The sequence below is a fragment of the Eumetopias jubatus genome, unplaced genomic scaffold (genome assembly GCF_037043125.1).
Source record: "Eumetopias jubatus isolate StellerSeaLion01/CBP00866 unplaced genomic scaffold, mEumJub1_p1.0 scaffold_8, whole genome shotgun sequence".
Lineage (NCBI taxonomy): Eukaryota > Metazoa > Chordata > Mammalia > Carnivora > Otariidae > Eumetopias > Eumetopias jubatus.
The window spans coordinates 64,984,405-65,007,003 of record NW_028274814.1 but is presented as its reverse complement, the minus strand read 5'-3'; the positions used below and the strand labels follow the sequence as shown (position 1 = coordinate 65,007,003).

General features: G+C 36.9%; 1 protein-coding gene across 1 annotated transcript in view; it reads left to right on the top strand.

The window, feature by feature from the left end:
• Positions 1-11,898, top strand: part of OVCH1 (ovochymase 1) — a 69,412-nt gene extending 57,514 nt beyond the window's left edge. Inside the window, exons 23-28 of the mRNA XM_088025710.1 lie at positions 189-362; positions 2,869-3,136; positions 4,410-4,570; positions 9,863-9,961; positions 10,950-11,083; positions 11,734-11,898. Coding sequence (XP_087881836.1) covers positions 189-362; positions 2,869-3,136; positions 4,410-4,570; positions 9,863-9,961; positions 10,950-11,083; positions 11,734-11,898 — 1,001 coding nt within the window. The remainder of the gene's footprint in view (positions 1-188; positions 363-2,868; positions 3,137-4,409; positions 4,571-9,862; positions 9,962-10,949; positions 11,084-11,733) is intronic.
• Positions 11,899-22,599: the final 10,701 nt, after the last annotated feature.

Here is a 22,599-nt window from a genome sequence, read left to right as displayed (position 1 = left end):
ATCTGTACCCTTCCATGGTTGCAGTCACATCATGGATGCCATTCCACAAATCTTGATTTTACATTATTGATAATCATTCCTTTGCCAATATTAACAGTTTGGAATTTAATGTCCCCTCCCAGCCCTCTTTTATCTACGTTACTGCACAGGAGAAATATTTTAATTACTATGTATATCTCACATTGCAGCTCATTTATGTGGTTCCAAGAAAGAATTTGTCTTGATATCCAGGGGTGCTTACCTGACCGCGAATTTTGAGACTGATAAGTCTGTGGGAGAAAGAGGTTTTAAATTTATTTTGGAAGATATAGTTCAGAAGCATTTACAAAAAAGTAATATGGGAACCCAACTGCCTATCAGTGGTAAGTATTTTAAAATATTTATTAAAGCAGATATCATACATGTCAAAGTAGAACCTGTGGAACACTGGTTTGAGAGTCCCTGGTAGTTACCCTGCTTTAATTCTCAAAACTTCATTTCAGAACATTCTTTAAGGCACAAGACCTTGGAGGTTATTTTATTTTTATTTTTTTAAGATTTTATTTATTTGAGAGAGGAGCAAGAGAGAGAATGAGCTGGAGGGAGAGGCAGAGGGAGAGGAAGAAGCAGGCTCCCCGCTAAGCAGGGAGCCTGATACGGGGCTTGATCCCAAGACTCTGAGATCATGACCTGAGCTGAAGGAAGATGCTTAATCGACTGAGCCATCCAGGCTCCCCTGGTTTGGATATTCTAAATTTCTTCTAAGGTGGTTATTTACTGCCAGCTACATTTTTGTTTGCTACATGTAGCTCTAGAGCTGTGCCTTCCTTGCTTGATGTTGAGATTTTTTTTTTTTTTGTCATGAGAATCATAATTTATCTCACCCTACATTTCTTGGACATCTGCCTCTCACTATTTATTACTGCTCTCAGGCACATTCATAGAAGGCACCCCATCTTGGTAGTTTAGATGGACCATTTGAGGTAATAGTTAATTGGGGTGTGTGCATGTGCGTGTGTGTGTGTGTGTGTGTGTGTTATTTTACTTAAGAAATAACGATAAACATAAAAGGCCCCTGCTATTTTTTAAAAAATCTAGTGGGGACATTGAGGCTGAAACAAAGGTAGAGTTCAGTGTGTTTCCATGTCTCTGTTAGCATCTCTTTTTTATTAAATAACAACTCCCAAATCCCCAAAAAGACACTCCCCCCAAAAAAGAATATTTTAGCTGAACACATACTAACTACTCTGCATAAAACAGGAACACATGTAATGACTTTTCTATTTATTGAATCTACTTTTAAGCCAGAACTTCATTAGTTGTGTTTAAGGGTAAAAAAACAAATAAATCTGTTATTAGGAGATTCTCTTGATTGGAGTGTAATTCTAGGAAGAATTCTAATAACATCCAATACAAAGTTCTTTTTGATGTCACTTTGTCTTTTGTAAGATGGGGGAATGAATGAGTTCTAGAAGAGTCCTTGATGTGAGCCATAGACTAATGAACCACATCATCATATAGGTGTGATTTTTTTTAATTGGGTAAGGAGTGCTCAACTACTGACCCTTCTTCTGTCTCAATTGCTCCTTTTTTAAAAAAGATATATTTATTTATTTTTTAGAGCACATGAGCAGGGCTAGGGACAGAGGGAGAGGGAGAGGGAGAATCCTCAAGCAGACTCCTGCTGAGCATGGAGCCTGTTACAAGGCTCGATCCCAGGACCCTGAGATCATGACCTGAGGTGAAATCAAGAGTCAGATGCTTAACCGACTGCGCCACCCAGGCGCCCCTGTCTCCATTGCTCTTATCTTTCCATCTCTGCATCTCTAAACTGACCCTTCATTTGTATGGTAAAAATATTTAGGCTGCTTCATTTCCTCTTTTAAGCATTTGTTGTTTTTTTTAGAGGTAAGTTGAAAAAAATAAATTGAATACTAATAAAATATTGCTGTTAGTATTCAATTTATTTTTTTGCATGTGTACGAACAGCCCACAGGTCTAAGAGTTACCACATACACAGATTAAAATGCAGTAAAAACATGCAGTAAGGCAGTAAACCTTAAAGTATAAAACATGTTGAATAGATAACTTTGTGGGGTTTTTTATTTCTATGATCTAGGATAGTCTTAATTTTGAAGTGTTCGCATATTTTTTTGACTTTTATATACAAAAGGAGGAGGGAATCCATGTTTTACACATATCTGAAGAGAAGGTAGAAATGGATTTTGATACAAGTATTGAATAAACAAATCCCCCCTGCTAGAAACTTTGTTTTAAATAGATTTCTGGTGTAAAAAATCTCAAGCAAAGCATTTAAAAAATGAGCATATCTTATAATTCCCAAATTATAAGCTTTGAGGAAGCTTATTTAATTTTCTTCATATTTCAGGATATACTTGAATAAGTCTCTTGTTTTTAATTCCCTGGTGCAGTTCTTTCTAAATCTGAGAATGAAGTAAACACATTACTAGAAATTTTCCTTATGTTTTTCCTTTCTGTATAAATTGTACTTGGAATACATGTAGTATAAAGTCTTTTGACATGTCTACTGGGATCACACAAATAATGCCAAAGAAAGAACAATGTCCAGTAATTTCATGATTAAGTGCAATATTTTAAAAATCAATTTCTGTTCTGAAATTGATTACCCAATCAATTTCATGATTAAGTGCAATATTTTAAAAATCAATTTCTGTTCTGATTTGTCTAAAGAGGTATGTATTAATGCTTCAGGTAACTTTATTGATTTTTGTTCATTTTAAAAGCAGTGGAAGAAAAGAGAAATCTCTGTGGCTAAGAATTCTAGTTTTGAAACTACAAAAGAAATAAATCCCTCCATTCTGAGATTTTTGATAAGTATTTCTAATGTTTTGTTGTTACTTTTCTCAGAGATAACCGTAGAAAGCAATACTGGAAAACAGCCAACCCAAGACACATGTGGAATTCCAGTTGTTGACCCATTTCTAATGCAAGGGTCTGAGAGAAACACACAGGTGTTGCCCGCTGAGCGTGGGGAGCCCCGGATGGTGGGTGTCCATGCGGCACCTACCAAGTCGTGGCCCTGGCTCGTCAGCCTGCAGCACCAAGGCCAACATTTCTGTGGAGGTGCTTTAATTGCAAAGCAGTGGGTCCTGACAGCGGCACTCTGTAACTTTAGGTGTGTGCCCGTGCGGTGCCGGGGCGGGGAGGGGGGTGCCCGAGGTGGGTGTACTCCTGCTCTCCCCGCAGCACAGGAAACATTAAGCTCCCACCGATACAGTCCCTACCTCGCAGATGAATGGATGTGCTCAGACCACGACACGTCGTGCTTCTCTAACAGTTACTACTGATAACTTTTAATTTTAAAAGGTTAAAATTAACTTTTCAGTGTAATTTACTTAATATAAGTAACAATAGTCCCCTGTTTCCTTATCTATAAAATGGAGGTAATATCTTAACATGTTTGCATCAGTGTCTTAACCCCTTACATAGAGCACAGGAGTTGCTCAAATGTGAATTCCTGTCCTTCTTGCTCTACTCTACTGACTACTGATCATCCTACCCACTCTCAAAATAAATATCCACTTTCAAAGAATTTTAAAGAATGTCCTTTAAAAGAAACACTTAAACAAATTGTATCTGAATCTTGGTCTCAATGTGATACGGAGATATCTGAAAACTCCTTCCTCAGAGAAGTCTTAGGCTGGTGTTTTTAGTATCCGATTCCCAGAAGTAGTGATGGCCCATAGTTAAATGAGTAGATAGAGTGTTTCAGGGCTGCTAAAGTAGGCTTTCTAATAAAAGTATCTGCTCCAATAACTTGGTGGGCAGGAACCTTCAAGGAATCAAAAACTCCTTTTCTCTACCATTCCCCAACTCCTTTGATGTAGAGAAATCACAAGAAGTTCTCCTTATTAAGGCAGTTTTCAGACTTTCATGTGCTCAAAATTACCTGGAGAATTTGCTGTGAAATCTTAGAATCTTAATTCTGAATTTTGACTTAATGAGTTATGTCTAGGATTCTGCATTTTTAATGCACTGCCAGATTTAATGCATGTAGTTCCTAGACATTTTTTTGAGAAACACTGTATTAGGGAGTAGAGTAACTGTAACTTTCAGAATAGGTTTCAGTGACTATTATATAAGTATGTCATATAATGTGTAATAGTATGATTGTAATAATACATAGAATCATTACCCTGAGGCATCATGAATCTTGTTAAGAAACACTAAATCATTTTTTGTTTGATGTTATGAAGGCAAGAAAGTAGATACCTTCATTTTTCTCAAGGATCAAATTAATAAGAAACCTCCCTTTTCTAGGAATTCAAGATAACACAGATTTTAATGTAGATGGGAGATGTTAGAGAATGTACTTTTAGTAATTTTGAAAAAGTATGACCTCATTAAAAGTGGTATATATCTCCCCCATTCCTTTTTCCTATGACAAGTACTATCACAGATGGCCTGGTAATAGGAAGAAGTTCCCTCTCAAACACGGGAAATAGTGATTTGATACCAGTGAAAGCTGTATACACTCACCCTGGCTTCACAGAGTTCCCTCCTACTGATGACCTATCCTTGCTGCAGCTGGAGAAACCTGTCCAACTAGGTCAGTGTGGATAACTCTGCTCCATATTTGCAACCTTTGCCATGTGGTTTTTATCTTCCATCTTGCTTAGAAGTGCTGTGTGTACTTTTGAAAGTCACGATTTCAAAACTTTCTGATATTCTAAGCTACCTTCCCTCAAAGCTGAAGCACCTGCCCAAACATTTTACTTTTTTATGTCTTTAATTGGTGCAGGTCTAGAGAAGATTTCAAAGAAATATGGTTTAATCTTGTCCTATTTATTCTGAGACTTGCTGTTAGGTGAGGTTTACCCAAATACTTAAGACAGCAGTTTGACCCATCAGATGTTCAATTGTCTGTACGTTTATGGCTTAGTAAAATCTTGTTCTTTTTTGATGTTTATTTAAACTGCAGCTGATGTGAACACATGGTGAGGAATTGTAGCCACGTGATCTGGGCTGGTTATATAACTTCTCTGAGCCTCAGCTTGGTCATTTGTAGGAAGGGAAAAACAGTAACCCTCCTAGCTACTTAGCAGGGGTGCACTTTCAATGAGAAAGTAAATGGGTTGGGGAGTGGAGCTAAGATCTGTGGACAGTGCCCACTTTCACACTCACGCCTGTCCATGGATTCCTAGGGCTCTGGGACAGTGTCCCTGCTTTCTTCCAACTCTCTCCTGTGTTTCTGCCTTCTTCAGCTGTGCTCCTGCCAATAACCTCACTTCCCTTTTTAATGTCTTTTCAGTGGATCCATCCTGCAAACTCCAGTCCTGGTTCAGCCCACAATTTGCTTTCTGGGCTTTTGTAAGTGAGTCAGTAGGAGCATCTAGAACAGGGCTGCTTTACCTTGGCTATGCATTATAATCCCCTGGGTTGCTTAAAAAAACAAAACTGTAGACCAGGATGCAATTTGGACCAATTAATCACAGTCTCAGAAGTGGACACCTGGCATCAGTGTTTTTTCCCTTTATTTTGCTTATTAAATTATTTTAAACTTTTTTTATGTTGAGATAATCATAGATATCCAAGCAGTTGTAGGAAATACAGATACACCAATATACTTTCTCCCCTTTTTTTCACCAATGGAAACATTTTGCAGGGTATTGACACTGATACAGTGGAGATACAGGACACTTCTATCACCACAAGTGATACTCTTGCCCTTTTATAGCAATACTCCTTTCCTCCTCCCCACCAGATCTCTGGCAACCAGGAATCTGTTCTCTGTTTCTGTAATTCTGTCATTTCAAGAATGTTATATAAATGGAATTACACAGTCTTGTAGACATTGGGGATTAACTTTTTTCACTCAGCATAATGCCCTGGAGATTTATTCATATTGTTCCATATATATCAATAGTTCATTCCTTTTCACTGCTGAGTAGGGTTCCATGATATGGATGTTTAACCATTCATAAATGAAGAACATCTGGGTTGTTTCCAGCTTTTGGATATTCCAGATAAAGCTCCCCTGAGCATTTGTGTATAGGTTGTTTTTTTTTTTTTAATTTTATTTATTCATGAGAGACAGAGAGAGGTAGAGGCAGAGGGAGAAGCAGGCTCCTCAACCCCAGGACCCTGTGATCATGATCTGAGCCAAAGGCAGACGCTTAACTGACTGAGCCGCTCAGGTGCCCTGTGTATAGGTTTTGTGTAAATAAAATTGAACAGTTTTCATTTCTGTGGGATAAATGCCCAAGAGTGTAATTGCCAGGTCGTAGAGTAGGTGCGTTTCAGTTTTATACGAAATTCCCTAACTGTTTTTCTGGAGTCATAGTACCATTGTATATTCCACCAGAGTTGTAGGAGTGATTTGGTTTCTCTGCATCTTCATGAGCATTTGCTTTTGTCACTATTTTTTTTTTAAGGCGTTCTGATAGGTATATAGTGATACCCTATTGCAATTTTAATTTGTATCTCCTTAATGGCTAATAATACTGAATATATATTAATGTGCCTATTTGCCATTTTTAAAAACCCCTTTAGTGAAATGTCTCTTTATAGATTTGTCAGTTTTCTAATTGGATGGTTTCTCATATTGTGGTGCTGAAGAATTCTTTATATATTCTAGATACTACTGCTTTGTCAGATATGTGGTTAGCAAATATTTTCTTCCAGTCTGTAGATCATCTCCCAGTCTGTAGACCCTTCTACAGGGTCTTCCACAAAGCAAAGATTTTAATTTTGATGAAGTCCAATTTCTCCATTTTCCTTTTTTATGGATTTTGCTTCAGGCGTCAAGTCTCAGAACTCTTTGCCTAGCCTTAGATGCTGAAAATTTTTTCCTATTTCTCTAAAAGTTTTCTATTTTACATTTAACTTCATGATCCATTCTTAATTTTTGTATAAGGTTTAAGGTTTTGGTCAAGGTTCTTTTTCCTCTCCCAGGATGTCCAGTTGTGCCAGCAACATCTGTTGAAAAGGCTGTCTTTCATTCATTGAGTTGCTTTTGTGCCTTTGTGAAAAATCAGCTGAGCATATTTGTATGGGTCTATTTCTGGGATCTCTCTTCTGTCAATCTATGTCTTTTCCCCTTCTCCAGTACCACACTGTCTTGATTACTGTAGCTCTTAATAGGGTTTATATTAAAAAGTGATTCCTCTCAACTTATTCTTTTTCAAGATTGCTTTAGCAGTTCTAAGCCCTGTACCTTTTCATGTAAATGTTAAAATAATATGTCTACAACACTTCCTGTGATTTTAATAGGAATTACATTAAGCCTATAGCTCACTTGAGGGAGAACTGACTTTACTATGTTGAGTCTTTCAAATCACGAACACAATATATTTCTCTACTTATTTAGGTCTTGTTTGATTTTTTTTTTAAAGATTTTATTTATTTATTTGAGAGAGAGAGAATGACAGATAGAAGTCACGAGAGGGAAGAGGGTCAGAAGGAGAAGCAGATTCCCCGCTGAGCAGGAAGCCTGATGTGGGACTCGATCCCGGGACTCCAGGATCATGACCTGAGCCGAAGGCAGTCGCTTAACCAACTGAGCCACCCAGGCACCTGGTCTTGTTTGATTTCTTTCACCAGAATATTGCCATTTTTAGTGCACAGATCCTGTATATGTTTTGCTAAGTATATACATATCTAAGCATTGCATTTTCTTCACAGTGATTATAAATAGTGTTGTTTTTAATTTTAAATTCTACATGAAATGTGATTGATTTCTGTATGTTGATCTCGTATCCTGGATTTTGCTGAATCTAGACCAGTATTTTATAAACTACCCCTGGAAATTTCAATGTGCAACCAAAATTGAGAACCACTGTTCTAGAAAAAGACCATTGGTGAGGTTTGGGTGCCCTTAAAAACTTGCGGTTTCCAATTTCAGTACCATTCTGCAATCCTTGTGCGCATGTTTCTTCTTTCCAGTGGCCACAATAGTCATTACAAACATTCCCTTTTTTCAGCCCTTCTGAATTTACCCTTTATCCTGCCCCCCCCCTTTTTTCTGGTCTCCAAGGATCTTGCTTTCCACTCAGCACCACCTGATGTCAACACTAACATGAACCTTTCTATTCCTCTTTCCCTAAATATTGAGTTAGCTTACCTAATCTGTACCCATTCATTTCTATTCAGTGGTCAGAGTGAGAAGTATCCTTTTTCCCATTAGAAACAATACAATTTCTACCTATGATTTTCATCCTCACCACCTCACCATGGCCATCACGTGAACATTTGGCCTATTTCTTTCCTGTCTTTTTATACTACTCTATGTATACTTAAATAATTGTAATATACCTATTATGAGTTTTATCCTGATTTTTTTTTCACTTATCAGCATTGCTTCATATTATTAACATTTCCTTTAAAATGTAATTGTAATGGCTACGTAGTAGCCTTTCCACAATTCTTATAAAAAGGTTCTTTCTTTTTTTTTTAATTTAAATAATGCTGGATTAACTATCCTTATGCATATGTTTTTCCAGGTCTAGGATTGCCTTAAAATAAATTTCCCAGAAGTAGAATTGTTAGGTTTAGGGCATAACTATTTTCAAGATTCCTGACAGACATCTAGATTAAAAACACAGCTAGGAAGAGTGCAAGTCGATACATCCTTTTTTTTTTTTGTCCAAAATGAGGCAATTTGGCAATTTCTGTTAATTTTTTTGCCTCCTGCTCCAGCAATCCTATTTTCTACAAATACGGGCACTAATGCATGGATTGATGGTCTAGGATACTTGATGCCACTCTTAAGGGGAAACAAAATTAAATAGTCTAAATGTTTGCCAGGGGGATTTAACAAATTGTAGTACATTCATTATCTAAATACTGTGTGCTATTAAAAAAATGATCCGGGAGGTCTATATGCAAGGATAGAAATGATATGATCATAATCTAGTAAATGAAAAAAAAAAAAACACCAGAATAAGAAAAACAGCTGATTAAAAAAAATGTTGGTAGAGGGAAAATACTTTAGCTCAAGGAAATTTGGCAGGAAATGATATATAGCAATGATTATCTGTGAAGGTAGCACAACAAGATTTGGAATCAGTTGGAATGTGTGTAGAGAGGAGAGTAGGAAAATAACAAAAAGTTACAGAGCTTTGTGTGATTTTATTAAGAGACAGCAGTAAAAAAATAAAGAACAAATCATTGAAATAAATGGTCTAGGACAGGAGATATGTTGAAACATGTTAAGTGTGTAAAAGTCTGGATAAAACTGAAGTCAAGCAGCATGAGAAAGCAAATACAGGAGCACTGCATTCAGAGAGAGAGAGAGATAGAGAGTGTATGTGTGTGTGTGTAGGGTATATACACAGAGACATACACATAAACCCACAATATTTATATATATACAAATTTTGGTGGTACGAAAAATGTGAATGTTTATAGATCAATATATTTTATAATACACCTGCAAAAATACAATTAGATATAAAAACACGAGCTGTAAAAAAACTTTCAAGTTTACATTGCTACAAATGTGGTTTTCTCCATTGCTCATGTAACACGGTTGAAGAGAAAAGATTATTATATTCTTCTGCACTGTCGTCTCACATTCAACAAGGTGATGTCCTAAGGGCATATGGACAGAAAGGCAGACGCATTTTAAAAATGGTTAGTGGATGAGAAACCATCTCTATGCAGGGAATGTGCTTGTATTGTCCTAGGAAGAAATGGTAATGCCTGGAACAAAGTGGTTACCTGTGAAATGAGCTGATCCTTTCTGAGTAATTAATAGATGGTACCTTCTGTATTAAACTGTGGGGTTAAAGTGGGTACTATCATGCCAAAATAGTTATTTTTAGAGCCATTGTAGAAGAGAAACAATATAGATAATATCAATCCTATGGACTAAATGGTATTTGTCTTTTTCTCATTCTAGGGGAGTTTGTATCTGTAATCTGTTTGCCAGGGAAAGATGATAAAGTAAACTTATTTTCCAAATGTCTGACTGCTGGATGGGGAATAACTGAACCACATCGTGAGTACATTCGCTGCCTCTTCTAAGATTAGAATCCAAACAAATACTTGTCAAGTCTGAGTATACTGTTTGCTCATTTTCAGTTTTTCCGTGTTTTTAATAGGAATGATAGTAGAAAAAGTCTTTTTCATAATGGATCTAAAGGTGACTACTTGGGTTTTAGGACATCATATTCAATAATACTAGTTTACTGATACGAGTTCATGGATACTTTTAAAAACTTGGGTTGGAGAGTATCTAGTGATTTTTTTTACCTAATAAATATTTGTATGTAATTTTTACCTAATAAATATTTATATGTAATTACTCCCCAGTTGCACTGTGAACACACACACACTTGCTTTCACAATAGTGAAAATCTACGTGAAATTTTCACCACTACGGTGAAAATCTCTTCTTAAAGTTATGAGCATATTTCCAAAGATGTGAGGCATTTTTCTGAAATGAAAGGCTGGCATAAATGGTAAAGTTTATCTGAAAGTAGTCTACATAAAGGTCAAACCCGTGACTGTGGTCTCATTTCCACCATATTCTACAACTGAGTTAACAAGTTGCAAATATCCAATAAAATAAAGAGTAAGTCAGAATGCAATTTCAGTTGTCACCTCCAGTGTCAACACTTAAATGTGAAGTCAAGTCAAAAACCAGTGAAATCTAGACTTAACATGTAAAACATGAAATGCATTGTTTGCTTTATCAACTGATTTGGGTGCAGACTTCCTTCTTCCTTCTCTATAGTGGTGTCCTCTTTCTGTCTTCTCAGGACTGTACTAAAGACAGAAGAACCCACATAGAGTGTCATTTGTTATTCCTGTTTATAAGCCACCATGGAGTAATACTAACTTTGTACAAACCACCTAACATCCTTACAGCGCCAAGAGGGGAGAATGGGTGGGATGACCCTCAGACTCTGTCTGTATATAGGGCTATTTTTGTTGTATCCTTTACAAGCATTTGCCTAGGTTATGTTTTATTCTTTTTCTACTAGAAGACGAATTTTCTAAAACTGTGCAGGAGGCAGTGGTACCACTGATCAACAGTACATCTTGTCGAAGCTCCTGGGGACTGCATATTAAAAACACCAACACATGTGGAGGGGCTGTGGGCTCATCCTCGTGCATGGTAATTCCAGGATGCACTGATGAATGTGGTTTTCTTCTCAGTGTGTCTCATCAATGGGTGTTTGCTGACCATAAAAAGGTATAAATATATGCTAGTTTTAAGATGAAAAGTGAGAAGAATAAGTACATTGCTAAGCTGATGTACTGTCATTGCAAATTTGATACTTGAAGTGAACACAGTTCTCAAAAGGAATTGCTCATTCATTTGCTTGGTTGACTAGGTGAAATTGATAATATTCAGCTGTTTTTGATCTATAAAAATAATTTATTATGCCTCACCTTCACAGCTGAATCAGGCAGTTTAAAGAATCTACTTCTAGTAGCATCGTATAAAGATATTTTCATGTAACTCAAAACCATCATTTAGTCATCGATATTTAGTAGATGCTTGAAACTTTCTGCAAGGCACAGTCTGTTGTCAGCATTAAATGACTGTGTTAAATGTACCTTTTAGCCATCCTTTGCAAATACAGATTTTGATCTGAGTCAGAGATCTGTAACATCCACCGACTGCCTAGTTCCCTCTGCTGTTGTGAGCAGAAATCAGAGATGAGGGAATGACTTCGGCACTGTCTGATCACCTCTGCAGCAGGGGTTAGCATTGACCATGAATCAAGTGACCAGGAGAACTTCTCTTTCTGCAGGTTGCAGGGAGATTCTGGAGGACCGCTGCAGTGTGCCCATGACAGACAGTACAAGCTCATTGGTATCGTGAGCTGGGGCAGCAGTAGCTGCCAGCCTAGCGCACCCATGGTCTTTGCCAGAATTTCTGCCTACAGGGGCTGGGTCTCATCTGTCACTGGAGGAGAAGCGTGACCACTGCAAGAGTAGCCTGGTGCGATTGTGTTCATACATGCGGAAGGAAGTCCCTAGCAGTATACCTGAAAAATAAGGCTGTCAGTGCCAAACACTCCGTGTCACTTGGACTTGGTGTGCACGTACGTCTAGAATTAAACACTGAACACAGAAAGCTAATGTTGATTCATGCCTCCTGGGAATGTATAACCTGAAATGTCATTAAATTCATATTTAGTGTACCATGTATATGTCATTATTTGAATACCATCATATACACTGTTACTCTTTTTACTGGTTTGGTAAACATTAGAAGATAGGAAGTGAAATGTTATTCAGTCCCTATAATTCTTAGTTTCACTCACATGGAAGAGTCCTCTGAGCACAGAAAGGAAGGGTTCCTCTACGTCTCAGAGTTTCAGTGAACAATAGACCTTTAAGAAATTATTTATCAAGCTTATCACTTGATTTTTAAATTTTTAGATAAAATTTTAGGATATCCCAGTTGTTTACAAAACAGTTAATTTATCTGAACCTCAGCTAACCAATATCCTCATCTTTCTAAGCTGTAGCCCAGCGTAAGGGGGAAGGTACTAAGGAAGGCCCCTGAGCCAGAAGATTAAATGCCAAAGTCCACCACAGAAATATAAAATATAGAATGAGTGAGGGCCTGTGGCAACTATTTTTTTTTTCTTATTTTATACATTTCCACCAAAATGTATCATTTGGTTTCCAGGATTATAGCATTCAGGGAGAGAGTGTTGTTCAACTTTAGGTAAGTACCTATATAATCTAATGAAAGAACACCTCATAAGGAAGTAGGCAATGTAAATATATATTCTCTTTCTCTGATTTTTCTTTCCCTTTCTATCATTCCTTTGTCCTCACCACACACCCTCCTTCAATCTCTGCTCTCTTTTGCCAGTGCTACAAAGTATTATAAATGTCCTAGTATTTGGTAAAAACTTCTTCCATGAATATTGCTCTCAAGTGCCTGCCTTGATTTAAATTATGATTTTTGACAGGGGCTCTGAGTAAAATGGAGATTTGCAATAGCGATTCTCTAATTCTTATGTTAATCCATTTTGTACTATTTTTACTTTGTCTTTTGTTGAATTTTTCTCATCTTTTTTTTTTATAATCAGGTGACATGAAAGGGGATTAAAGATGGGCTGTATTAAAGTGCCAGGCCTGTCTAAAGCCTTTTTGCTTCATGGTACGATTTGCTGGTGGTGAATTTTGGTGCAGCCACAATCTCCACTGTGACCTTGTAGGACAGCACCCTGGTGGTGATACTGCAGGGCCCTGTCAGGAAAGGATGCAGGGTTAGCGGGCCATGTACCACCTAGAGAAGCTGCCTGATTTTCCTACAAGAGTCAGAAACTATTTAGTGCTCGGTTTTCAGCTTTAGTTGGCAGTAATTTTTAAATTCTTCCATATTTAATCTTTCCTCTGTGGAGCAGGACCATTAGACTGTTTTACTTTGCCCTGCCTCTACAATTCAATCGAGGAGGGGCATTCACTTTCTTACTCTGATCTTTTCAAGAGCTCTCCTGTTTGCATTCATTGCAAGGTCAAGCTGTACATGGACCAGATTGCAATCCACCGTGTAAATGGGTCTGTTAGGTAGGGGTCACAGAGCCCAATTTGAAGGAATTAGAGACCCCATCACCTAATTCTTCATGCATGTCTTAAAAAATATTCTTTTTGAGCACCTACTATGTGGCAAATGGCACCAGAAAGAAGCTTCCCTCATCTTTAGAATCTCATTGTAGTGGAGACAAATGATACAAAGATAATTACTAGCTCTGGGAACTGGCAGCCTAGGAGAGAACAACCAACACTTTTTGCAGGAATGGGTGAAGGTTTGGCAGAGGTAAGATTTGAGCTCAAGTATTAGTTGATTTTTGTTTTAAAGTTCTACACACCAATCTTTTATGTTAAAGAAATCTGTATCAAGCTATTCTCCTATCAACAACTCCACATACTCTGAATTTCTGTCATTTAGATTATTGGGACATGTGTTTGTTCGTTCTGAAGCCATAAATTGCATTACTTCATTTCCTCTAACCCCCCACCTTGTTTCTTTCATATGATTTTCAATAATATAGTTCCAGCATTTTATGCATGTTCTTTGTCAATTCAAGAAACCATCAACAATTTAAGCCTAACAAGTATCTAATTCTCGCCAAAGATTAACAGCGTTTGGCACTTATCCTGATTTTATCTTGGTCTCAACTGTATTGTCAGATTATTACTTTAATTTTTCTATTCCCCACAGATATTTATAAAATAAGTAAATTATCAAATTGTCAAAAAATGGCAACACAAAAAACTGCTGGGACCAAAACATCTAAAAAAGTCTTAAAAAGAGGCAGAATAAAGTGGGAGAACTGTAACAGGCAATGAAGCTATAGTAATTAAGATGGAGATTATAGTATTGCTGCAGAGATGAACTGACCAATAGAAGAGAATACAAAAGCAAGAAGCAATGCCATTTTGCATTCTCTAAATTGGTAAACAATTGCAACAGTGTAACGATATAAACATAATGAGAATGTGGAGTGGGGGAACTCTTCTCACTGCTGGTGGGGCTGGGGTATAATCAGCTGCTCCAGCTTTGGAAAACTCAGTATCAGTAAAATTGAAGATGCCAATGTCCTCTGAGTCTGTAATTCTACCTCTAGGCATAGGCCCTAGGGCATTGTCTTCAACCACGGCTGCCATTAAATGTGAAATCTGGAGAGTGGGGAATGATTTTTTTAAAGCTCCTGGCATGATTCTAATGTGCAGTCAGGTTTGAGAGCAGTGTCTTAGAGGAAATGAGGCAACCATAACCACTGAACATGTACAAGAATGTTTAGAGAAATGTTAATATCAGCACAAGCTGGAATTCCACATGCCAGCCATAGAGGCACAGGTAATCAAAATGTAGTATATTCACAAAGCAGTAAAAAAGAAAACAGTCCATAGGCTCTTGACGTGAACCTTAGAAGCAATGCTGAGCTTAAAAAGCGAATTTCAGAAGGTTAGGTACCATTGTAAAGATGAGAAAACAAGCAAACTTAATCATGATTTTGCTTAGGCTTACATCATGTATGGTTAAAAAATGCAAGGGATGTAGCTTAGCATTTGGAGTAGTGGGGCGGCAGTGGAATACAGTGGAGGGACCACACACAAGTCCTTTCAATGCTATTAATAATTTTCTAGTTAAGTTGGGCGATGGCTTCACAGATATTTATTATCTTGCTTTCATAACTTATGTATACTTCTGTGTACATGAAATACTACACCATATAAATATACTTAAAGGCCTTTTTAAAATTTTATTGCTTTATTGTATATCCTTCCAGTGTTTTTATGCAAATAAATGCAAACATGAATGCACATTCTCATTTTCCCACCTTACACAAAAATAGCACATAAATTGTTCTAAACCTTGATTTTTTCCCACTTGATCATATATGCTGGAGATCTTCCCATATCACTGTACTTTTTTGAAAAAATATTTTTATTATAGTATAACTAACATAGTGTTAGTTTCAGGTGAACAATATAATGATTCAACAATTGTATACATTATTCAGTGTACTTTGAATCTGTTTTATCTCTGCCCCACCCCCTCCTTCCCCCATGTAAAGGCCTTTTTAATTACACTAGCTCCTCAGAGTAGAATCTGTCCTTCATGTCCAGTTACTTAGAATGTTCCACACATATCTAGAGCATTAAATCCTCCCGTTTTTTAGTGGTTCCCTTTGCCTAGAAAGCACAAATTGCCCTTGTGACTTGCATTTGCTGTTGCTGATGTCACATGTAACAATCAGCCTATTTGTTAATTTTTGCTTAGTTAACACTGGCAGTTACACTTTCTTCCATCCATGCTCTTCTAGGGGAAAAGGGCTTCAAATGTGTCTGAATAGCTTCTAAATAACAGATGTTACCCGATATTTCCATTTAGTTCTTTTAATCATTAAAGCTAATCTTTATGAAAACATTTTGAATGTAGCATTAATAACCCCTGGGCATAGGGATTAAAAGTGTTCTTCTGAAGCCAGATTTCTTGGGTTCAAATCCCAGCTCCATCATTAATTAACGTTATGACTTTGGGCAAATTAGCCTTTGTTATACTTCCAATTCCTCATATATAAAGTGGAAATAATAAAAGAAACCTATTCATAGAGATATCCTATAGTTAAAGGAGTTCATAAATTTAAAACATTTAAAAAACTGGCTGGCTCCTACTAAACTTTCAATTCATGTTATCTTGTGCATTTTCCTAAAATACAGCTTTCAAAGAGGATTCCCCACCCCTTGAATCCTTTAAAAATAATTTTTATAAGACTTGCTGTTTGAGAATATAAGTACCTGTATATCTTTTCAATTACTCATTCCTTTATGTCTTCACTTCCTTTTCAATAGTTCTCTTCCTAATTCCCAAAAGGATTTAACTGGAGAATGAAAATCTCATCAGGCTACCTTAATATCTTTCTATGTGCCAACTACTTTACATATATTTAATTCTAAGCACAGTTGTTTAGAAAGGCATAATCTTTCCCATTTTATCAATGAAGAGATTGAAGCGAGAGAGGTTAAGTGTCTTGTTTCATATTAAAAAGCTGGTTTCAGAGCAGAATTAGCACATAGGTTTTTCTGATTACAGACCTTAATCACCATACCACACTGACAAGTGTTTTCAGAAGATAATACTAGTGCAAGTGTGGAGTTTGGACTAAGGAAATGAGACTGGAAGTGGGAAATACTGGAATTGAGCCAGCTTCATGCACACACTTGAACACGTGAATGAAAAAAAATGAAAAGAAATAAAAAGGCTTACATGTAGTAAGGGAGGTCTGTTTTCAGAGAGGTTAAAAATAGTATACATTTCTTTGAATTCATTAGGAATTACTTGCCAGCTGCTGGTTAAAAAGCCTTGACTACAGTAGCTTGAAGGGATTAGGATTTTATTTTCTTACCTAAATGAAGTCAGGCAGCTAGTAGGCAGTTATGAAATCTGAGGCTTTTTCCTGGCTTCCTCCACCATCATAAGTGTATGGATTCAATCCTCAAGTCATAAAATTGCTAAGCTCAGGTCATCACACCAACATTCCAAGCAGGGAAGAGGGTGGGCAAGGAGAAAAGAGACCGAATGGCTTTCATAAAAGCCCTGCTCGGTGACTTTTACTTACATATCTGGCCACCCCACATGCCAAGCTTGGGAATGTAGTCTTCATTTGGGTTTATTGTCCAGGATTCTGCTACTAAAGGAGAGAAGAGTAGGCAACCAGAAGTCTCTCCCACTCCCTAATTATTATACGTTGCTTTTAATTGTTCTTAGTCACTTTTTAAAGAAATAAATGCAGGAGAAATAGTGCTAACTAAAAAACAACACTGTGGTTGTATTATGCAAAAAGTATAATTCTTTATTTCACTGCTGTCTCTGCCCCATTGCCTCTAGTTAACATTTATAAAGTCCAGAACATATCCTATAACAATGGGAAGTGGTATCAAAGCAGCCCCAATCTGTGTAAAAGACTCAGATCTTTAATGGGGTTCCCCCAACTTAACTCTCTTCCATTAGAGGGAAATCAACTTCTGACCAAGTTTACTCCCTCAAAGCCTAGTTCAGGAGAAAGTGTGGTAGGGCAAGGGGGAATGCTGATGTCCCACTGGCTTCTTTCCTTCTAAGACCCAGAGAGGAGGGGAACTTACTACCTTGACTCAACTATCCTTTACTTAGAAAAACAAGTTTAATTGGGGCACGTGGGTGGCTCGGTTAGTTAAGCGGCTGCCTTCGGCTCAGGTCATGATCCCAGGCTCCTGGGATCGAGCCCCAGGTCAGGCTCCCTGCTCGGCGGGGAGTCTGCTTCTCCCTCTCCCTCTGCCTCTCTTCCCGGTTTGTGTTCTCTCTCTCTCAAATAAATAAATAAAATCTTTTAAAAATAAAGAAAAGAAAAACAAGTTTAATGAAAGTATTTGTCTAGTTAGGTCCTTTTGAACAGTGATAGTAAGGTATGTATTCATAATTTTTAGTCAAAGCATCTGAATCCTGACCATATATTATTTATATATTTAGTTGTTTATGTATTTTTTACATGATATAAAAATCACCCGTAAGGGACATAGTTCATATATGGGATGGAAATTATTTCATCTTTTTAGCTCAACATCCATGTTAGATAACCACATCAGAAAAAGGAAAAATATCTTCTGCTCTACTCAGTTGAAAGCTGACTTTTTCTCTCATAGTATCCTGTTTTTTTCTTTGTAATTTTTTTTTTTGCAATTGACAGTTTGCCATGTACATAAAAATTATACAAACATAAAGACACATACAAATGTGCTGGTTCTTAGATATTATCTTCCAAGTTTCATCTGGGTTTATGAATTTATAAATATTAACATTAATAGATGAAAATAAGGTAGTGACTATTACACAGGTTATCAGCCATTTGGTCTGGGAGTCTACATTTGTGTCTTCAGAGGTGTTCCAAAGAAGTTTGACTTTCAAAGCCTTTGGATGAGACACATATGCTACCTACCTGAAGGCATTTGAGCTTGATAGGCGATAAAGCTTGCAGACATTTCTATTTATGTCATATTACTGAAATCAAAATTTGACCATAGTATGTGAGTTAAATATGCTGCCTCTTTTTAATTTAATATAGTGCATTAAAGTATTTATAATGCTATGTTCTAGGCACTTACATAAAGAATTTCATCTACTGTTAACATGAAATTAGTAATAGGTTTAACAGTCTTAAGAAATATAAAAGAGCTACAATTTATTTTAAAATATTGACAGTTCACAAAAATAGCTAATCAAATAGACGAGACAATATATCTATGATGCAAAGATAAAAAATATTCGTGAAAGAATATTTGGAAATGAAAAGTAAAACACCAGATTCAAATGTTGTAATCAATGTAGAGAATGATATTGCATAAAATACGAACTTCAGCTAGATATTGTTATGTTGAGATTTATGGGAGACTATAATAAAACATGGTGAATACACATAATACATTATTAATAACTATTAAAATAGTTTACTAATAACTATTAAGATGATAATGTGTTAATAACTATTAAGATAAATGACCAGCCACAGTCGCATATTTGTTCTGGGGTTTATTACTTGGGACCTGTGTACCCCAATGTAGTACAAATTCCATGATGGCCAGGCTGTCTGCTTTGTCACTAGGTCATATTCTGTACTTAACACACCACTTGTCACATAGAAGGTACTCAGTGAATGTTCCATGAATGGCCAGGTCACAGTGATCTGTGGTCCCTTTGATCCATTATTAGTCATGCCGAAATACTGCACAATGCTTTATAGATCTTGATGGTGACTCTACTGAAACAGAGCTATTAAATGGCAAATAGTGCCACTACACACAGACTTACAGTATTTATCCATTAGCTGATGTACAAAATCTAAACTTGGCACATGAAAAGTGATTTCAGATTTTGAAGTCCCAACTTGGCAGATGAAAAATCTATTTTAGAGTGTAAAGCATGGGATGGGACACCTGGGTGGCTCAGTTGGTTAAGTGAAAGACTCTTGATTTCAGCTCAGGCCATGATTCTCAGGATTGTGAGATCGAGCCCTATGAAGGGCTCTGCTCTGGGCAAGAAGCCTGCTTGGGATTCTCTCTCTCCATCTGCCGCTCCTCCCCCACTATGTGCTTGCTCTCTCTCTTAAAAAAAAAAGTGTAAAGAACAATGTTTAAAAATGTAAATACAAAATTTGAGTTTAACATTGATAATGACCTATAACTGAAGCAAGTAAAAATGAAGGCCTGGGGCGCCTGGGTGGCTCAGTTGGTTAAGCGACTGCCTTCGGCTCCGGTCATGATCCTGGAGTCCCAGGATCGAGTCCCACATCGGGCTCCCTGCTCAGCAGGGAGTCTGCTTCTCCCTCTGACCCTCTTCCCTCTCGTGCTTTCTATCTCATTCTCTCTCTCTCTCTCAAATAAATAAATAAAATCTTTAAAAAAAAATGAAGGCCTGATGTATAGCATGAAACTGAGAAGAGTCTTATAAAACGAACTGTCTGGTCATGAGGATCAGTAGCTAGTGAGAAGGGGGAGGAGACACAGAGGAATCTAACCTGATTGAATCTGAGGTTAGTGGTGGCTTTGACTTTCCTAGGCACAGAAGAGAAGAAATAGATTTGGGGATAAATAATAAGATCCACTTGGGAATATATTGAATTTGAGGTGCTTCTGAGGCATTCATATAGCGATATATGTATATATATAGCAAAAGACATATTTATCTTAATTTTACTGCTAACTTGCTAAAACTTTTACTCAAACTGCAAAGAAAAAAAACAGCATGAAAATACCCTTTGAGCATCTGTACAAAATACAGGTTGTTTAGCACCAGCTTAAATTCCAATTTAAAACCTATCTCCTGGTTCTCTTCTGCAGGTAACATATAATGGAATGGATTTTTTTCCTTTGGAAGCAAATTGTTTTCCAGATATAAACCCACTACCAACAACATAGGATTAAGTATTCGCACCTCTTTAAAGTTAAGCTGAGATTCAAGCTTCAGGGGAAATTAATTTTGTATTCATTTGGTAGCTTGGAAAATGGTGAGTTGTTTTTTAAATAAGCAGGATCAAATTAGTCAGTTTTGCAGTACTGGGAAATCCAACTATTATGGGAGAGTTATTCCTGAAAGTAGATTAGTCTGGAGACTAACGATCAGGTGTAACTAAGTGAACAACAGCCAGCTTCCATCCAAGCAAGAGCCCATGTATTCTTAGACCCACAAAGAAGACAGGGCTGCTGGTACCTTTGTGGCTAAGGTAAAGAAGCACTTTAGATATTTATTAACTCACTTAGTCCTTATAACAATCATATGAGATATTATCATGCCATTTTGCAGGTGAGGAAGTGGGATGAAATAATGTGCCCAAGGTCACATGCTAGTAAATGGTTGAACTGGAATTTTAACCCAGGAAGTTCTAACCCCACTCTTACCCACTATAATAAACCTTTTCTTAAATATGTGAAGAGGGCTAACACTGACATGAAAAGTCTGGAAATGAAATTGCATCAGTGGAAACATTTTATCTGCTTTTATTTTCTGGGATAGTTTCAATTTAGTGAAATTCTGTATTTCAATAAATGTTAATTCACTAAATAAAACTGTGTGACTTCCTCCTTCCAAGGGCAGTTTAGTAATGTGGTCAAGATTTCTCTGCCTCTCCCAGCTTTCTGACTAGGGGTAAATCATTTAATTGCTACTTGACTCAGTTTCTGTATTTATTGATAAATAATGGTTTTCCAATAATCTTTATACATTTGTAAGGATTAAGTAAGATAAGGCAAGTAAAACTTTAAAACAGTGCTTACTGGAAAAAAAACTAGTGCTTGTTGTATAAACATTAGTTATTATGCTGTTGTAAGACTTCTTTGGTCAATAAACCACAAAATTAAAATCATAATGTTTGACTGGAAAATCTGACTACAGCTGGGCTTACTCTCGAACAGTTTCCATTTATCCCTTCTTTCCAAATTCCCCTTTATTACCTCTATACTACAAAGTGTTAGGAAAAGATGAAGTATTAATTTTCTTTCTTTCTTTTTTTACGGAAGAAATTTTACTTCTAAAAGCTTATTTTAAAATCCTTTCAATAAATGGAACTGGGAAATTATTTGTTCATATGGACAAAAATGAAATTGGACTCCCTATGTCACACCACATACACCCAAAATAAAAAATAAAAAATAATTGAGACAATTTTGCCAAAGAAGAAATTACAAGGGAAATTTTAAAATATTTAGAGACGAATGAAGCAAAACCACAACATATCAAAACTTAAAATGGGATGCAGTGAAAGCAGTGCTAAGGGAAAACTTATAGTCATAAATACATGAAAATAAAAGGAAGATCTCAAATCGGCATCCTAACTTTACAATTTAAAAAACTAGAAATTCAGATGGATTTTCCATCCAGACTATGGATTTCTGTATCAATAACAGGTTTTGCTGCAGTAACAATACCAAAATCTCAGTGCCTAATAGAAGTTTATTTCTTATTTGTCCAAAATTTACTACAGGAAAGAGAAACTCCCAAGAAGCTATTTTCCACGTGTTACCTCAGAAATCCAGGCACGCAAGTGGAATTGTCTCCTGTACCAGTATTAATTTTCTTTACAAATATTTGAGTGCATAGGAGGTATTGGCGATATAAAGGTAAGGAAGACAGACGTGCTTTCTTAGGGAGCTTACTATCTGAAAGTCAAGAGAAACTGAACAAATAATTAAAAGCATTACCTATGTCTGGAAAAGGAATGTTTAAACGTTCTTGACAGGAGAAAATAAGGAGGCAAAAACAGAAGGCACAAAACATGATGCAGATTGGAGACGTGATACGCATTAGGGTTGCAAATGACAAATCCTGCTCCCAAGTCTCTCATTAGCAATTAAGTAAAGTGTTAGGAGTTGAGATTCGTTCTGTGGTCTGTTAACTCTCAGTTGGAAGGTAATCCACTCCTTCCCGGAGAAGCTGATTGCTTCCTGGCCACGTGGTTACACCTAAACTATGTTCCAACCTTCGTTCTGTTTAGCCACACCCCTCTCATCTTAACCACACCTCTTGATTCACAAAGCATTTCGTAGGCAAAGGGAATATCGCGAGAACTCTATATTGTCTCCCATTTGACGTTTTCAGCGGTGGTTGTCGCTGTTGTTCTCGCGATATTT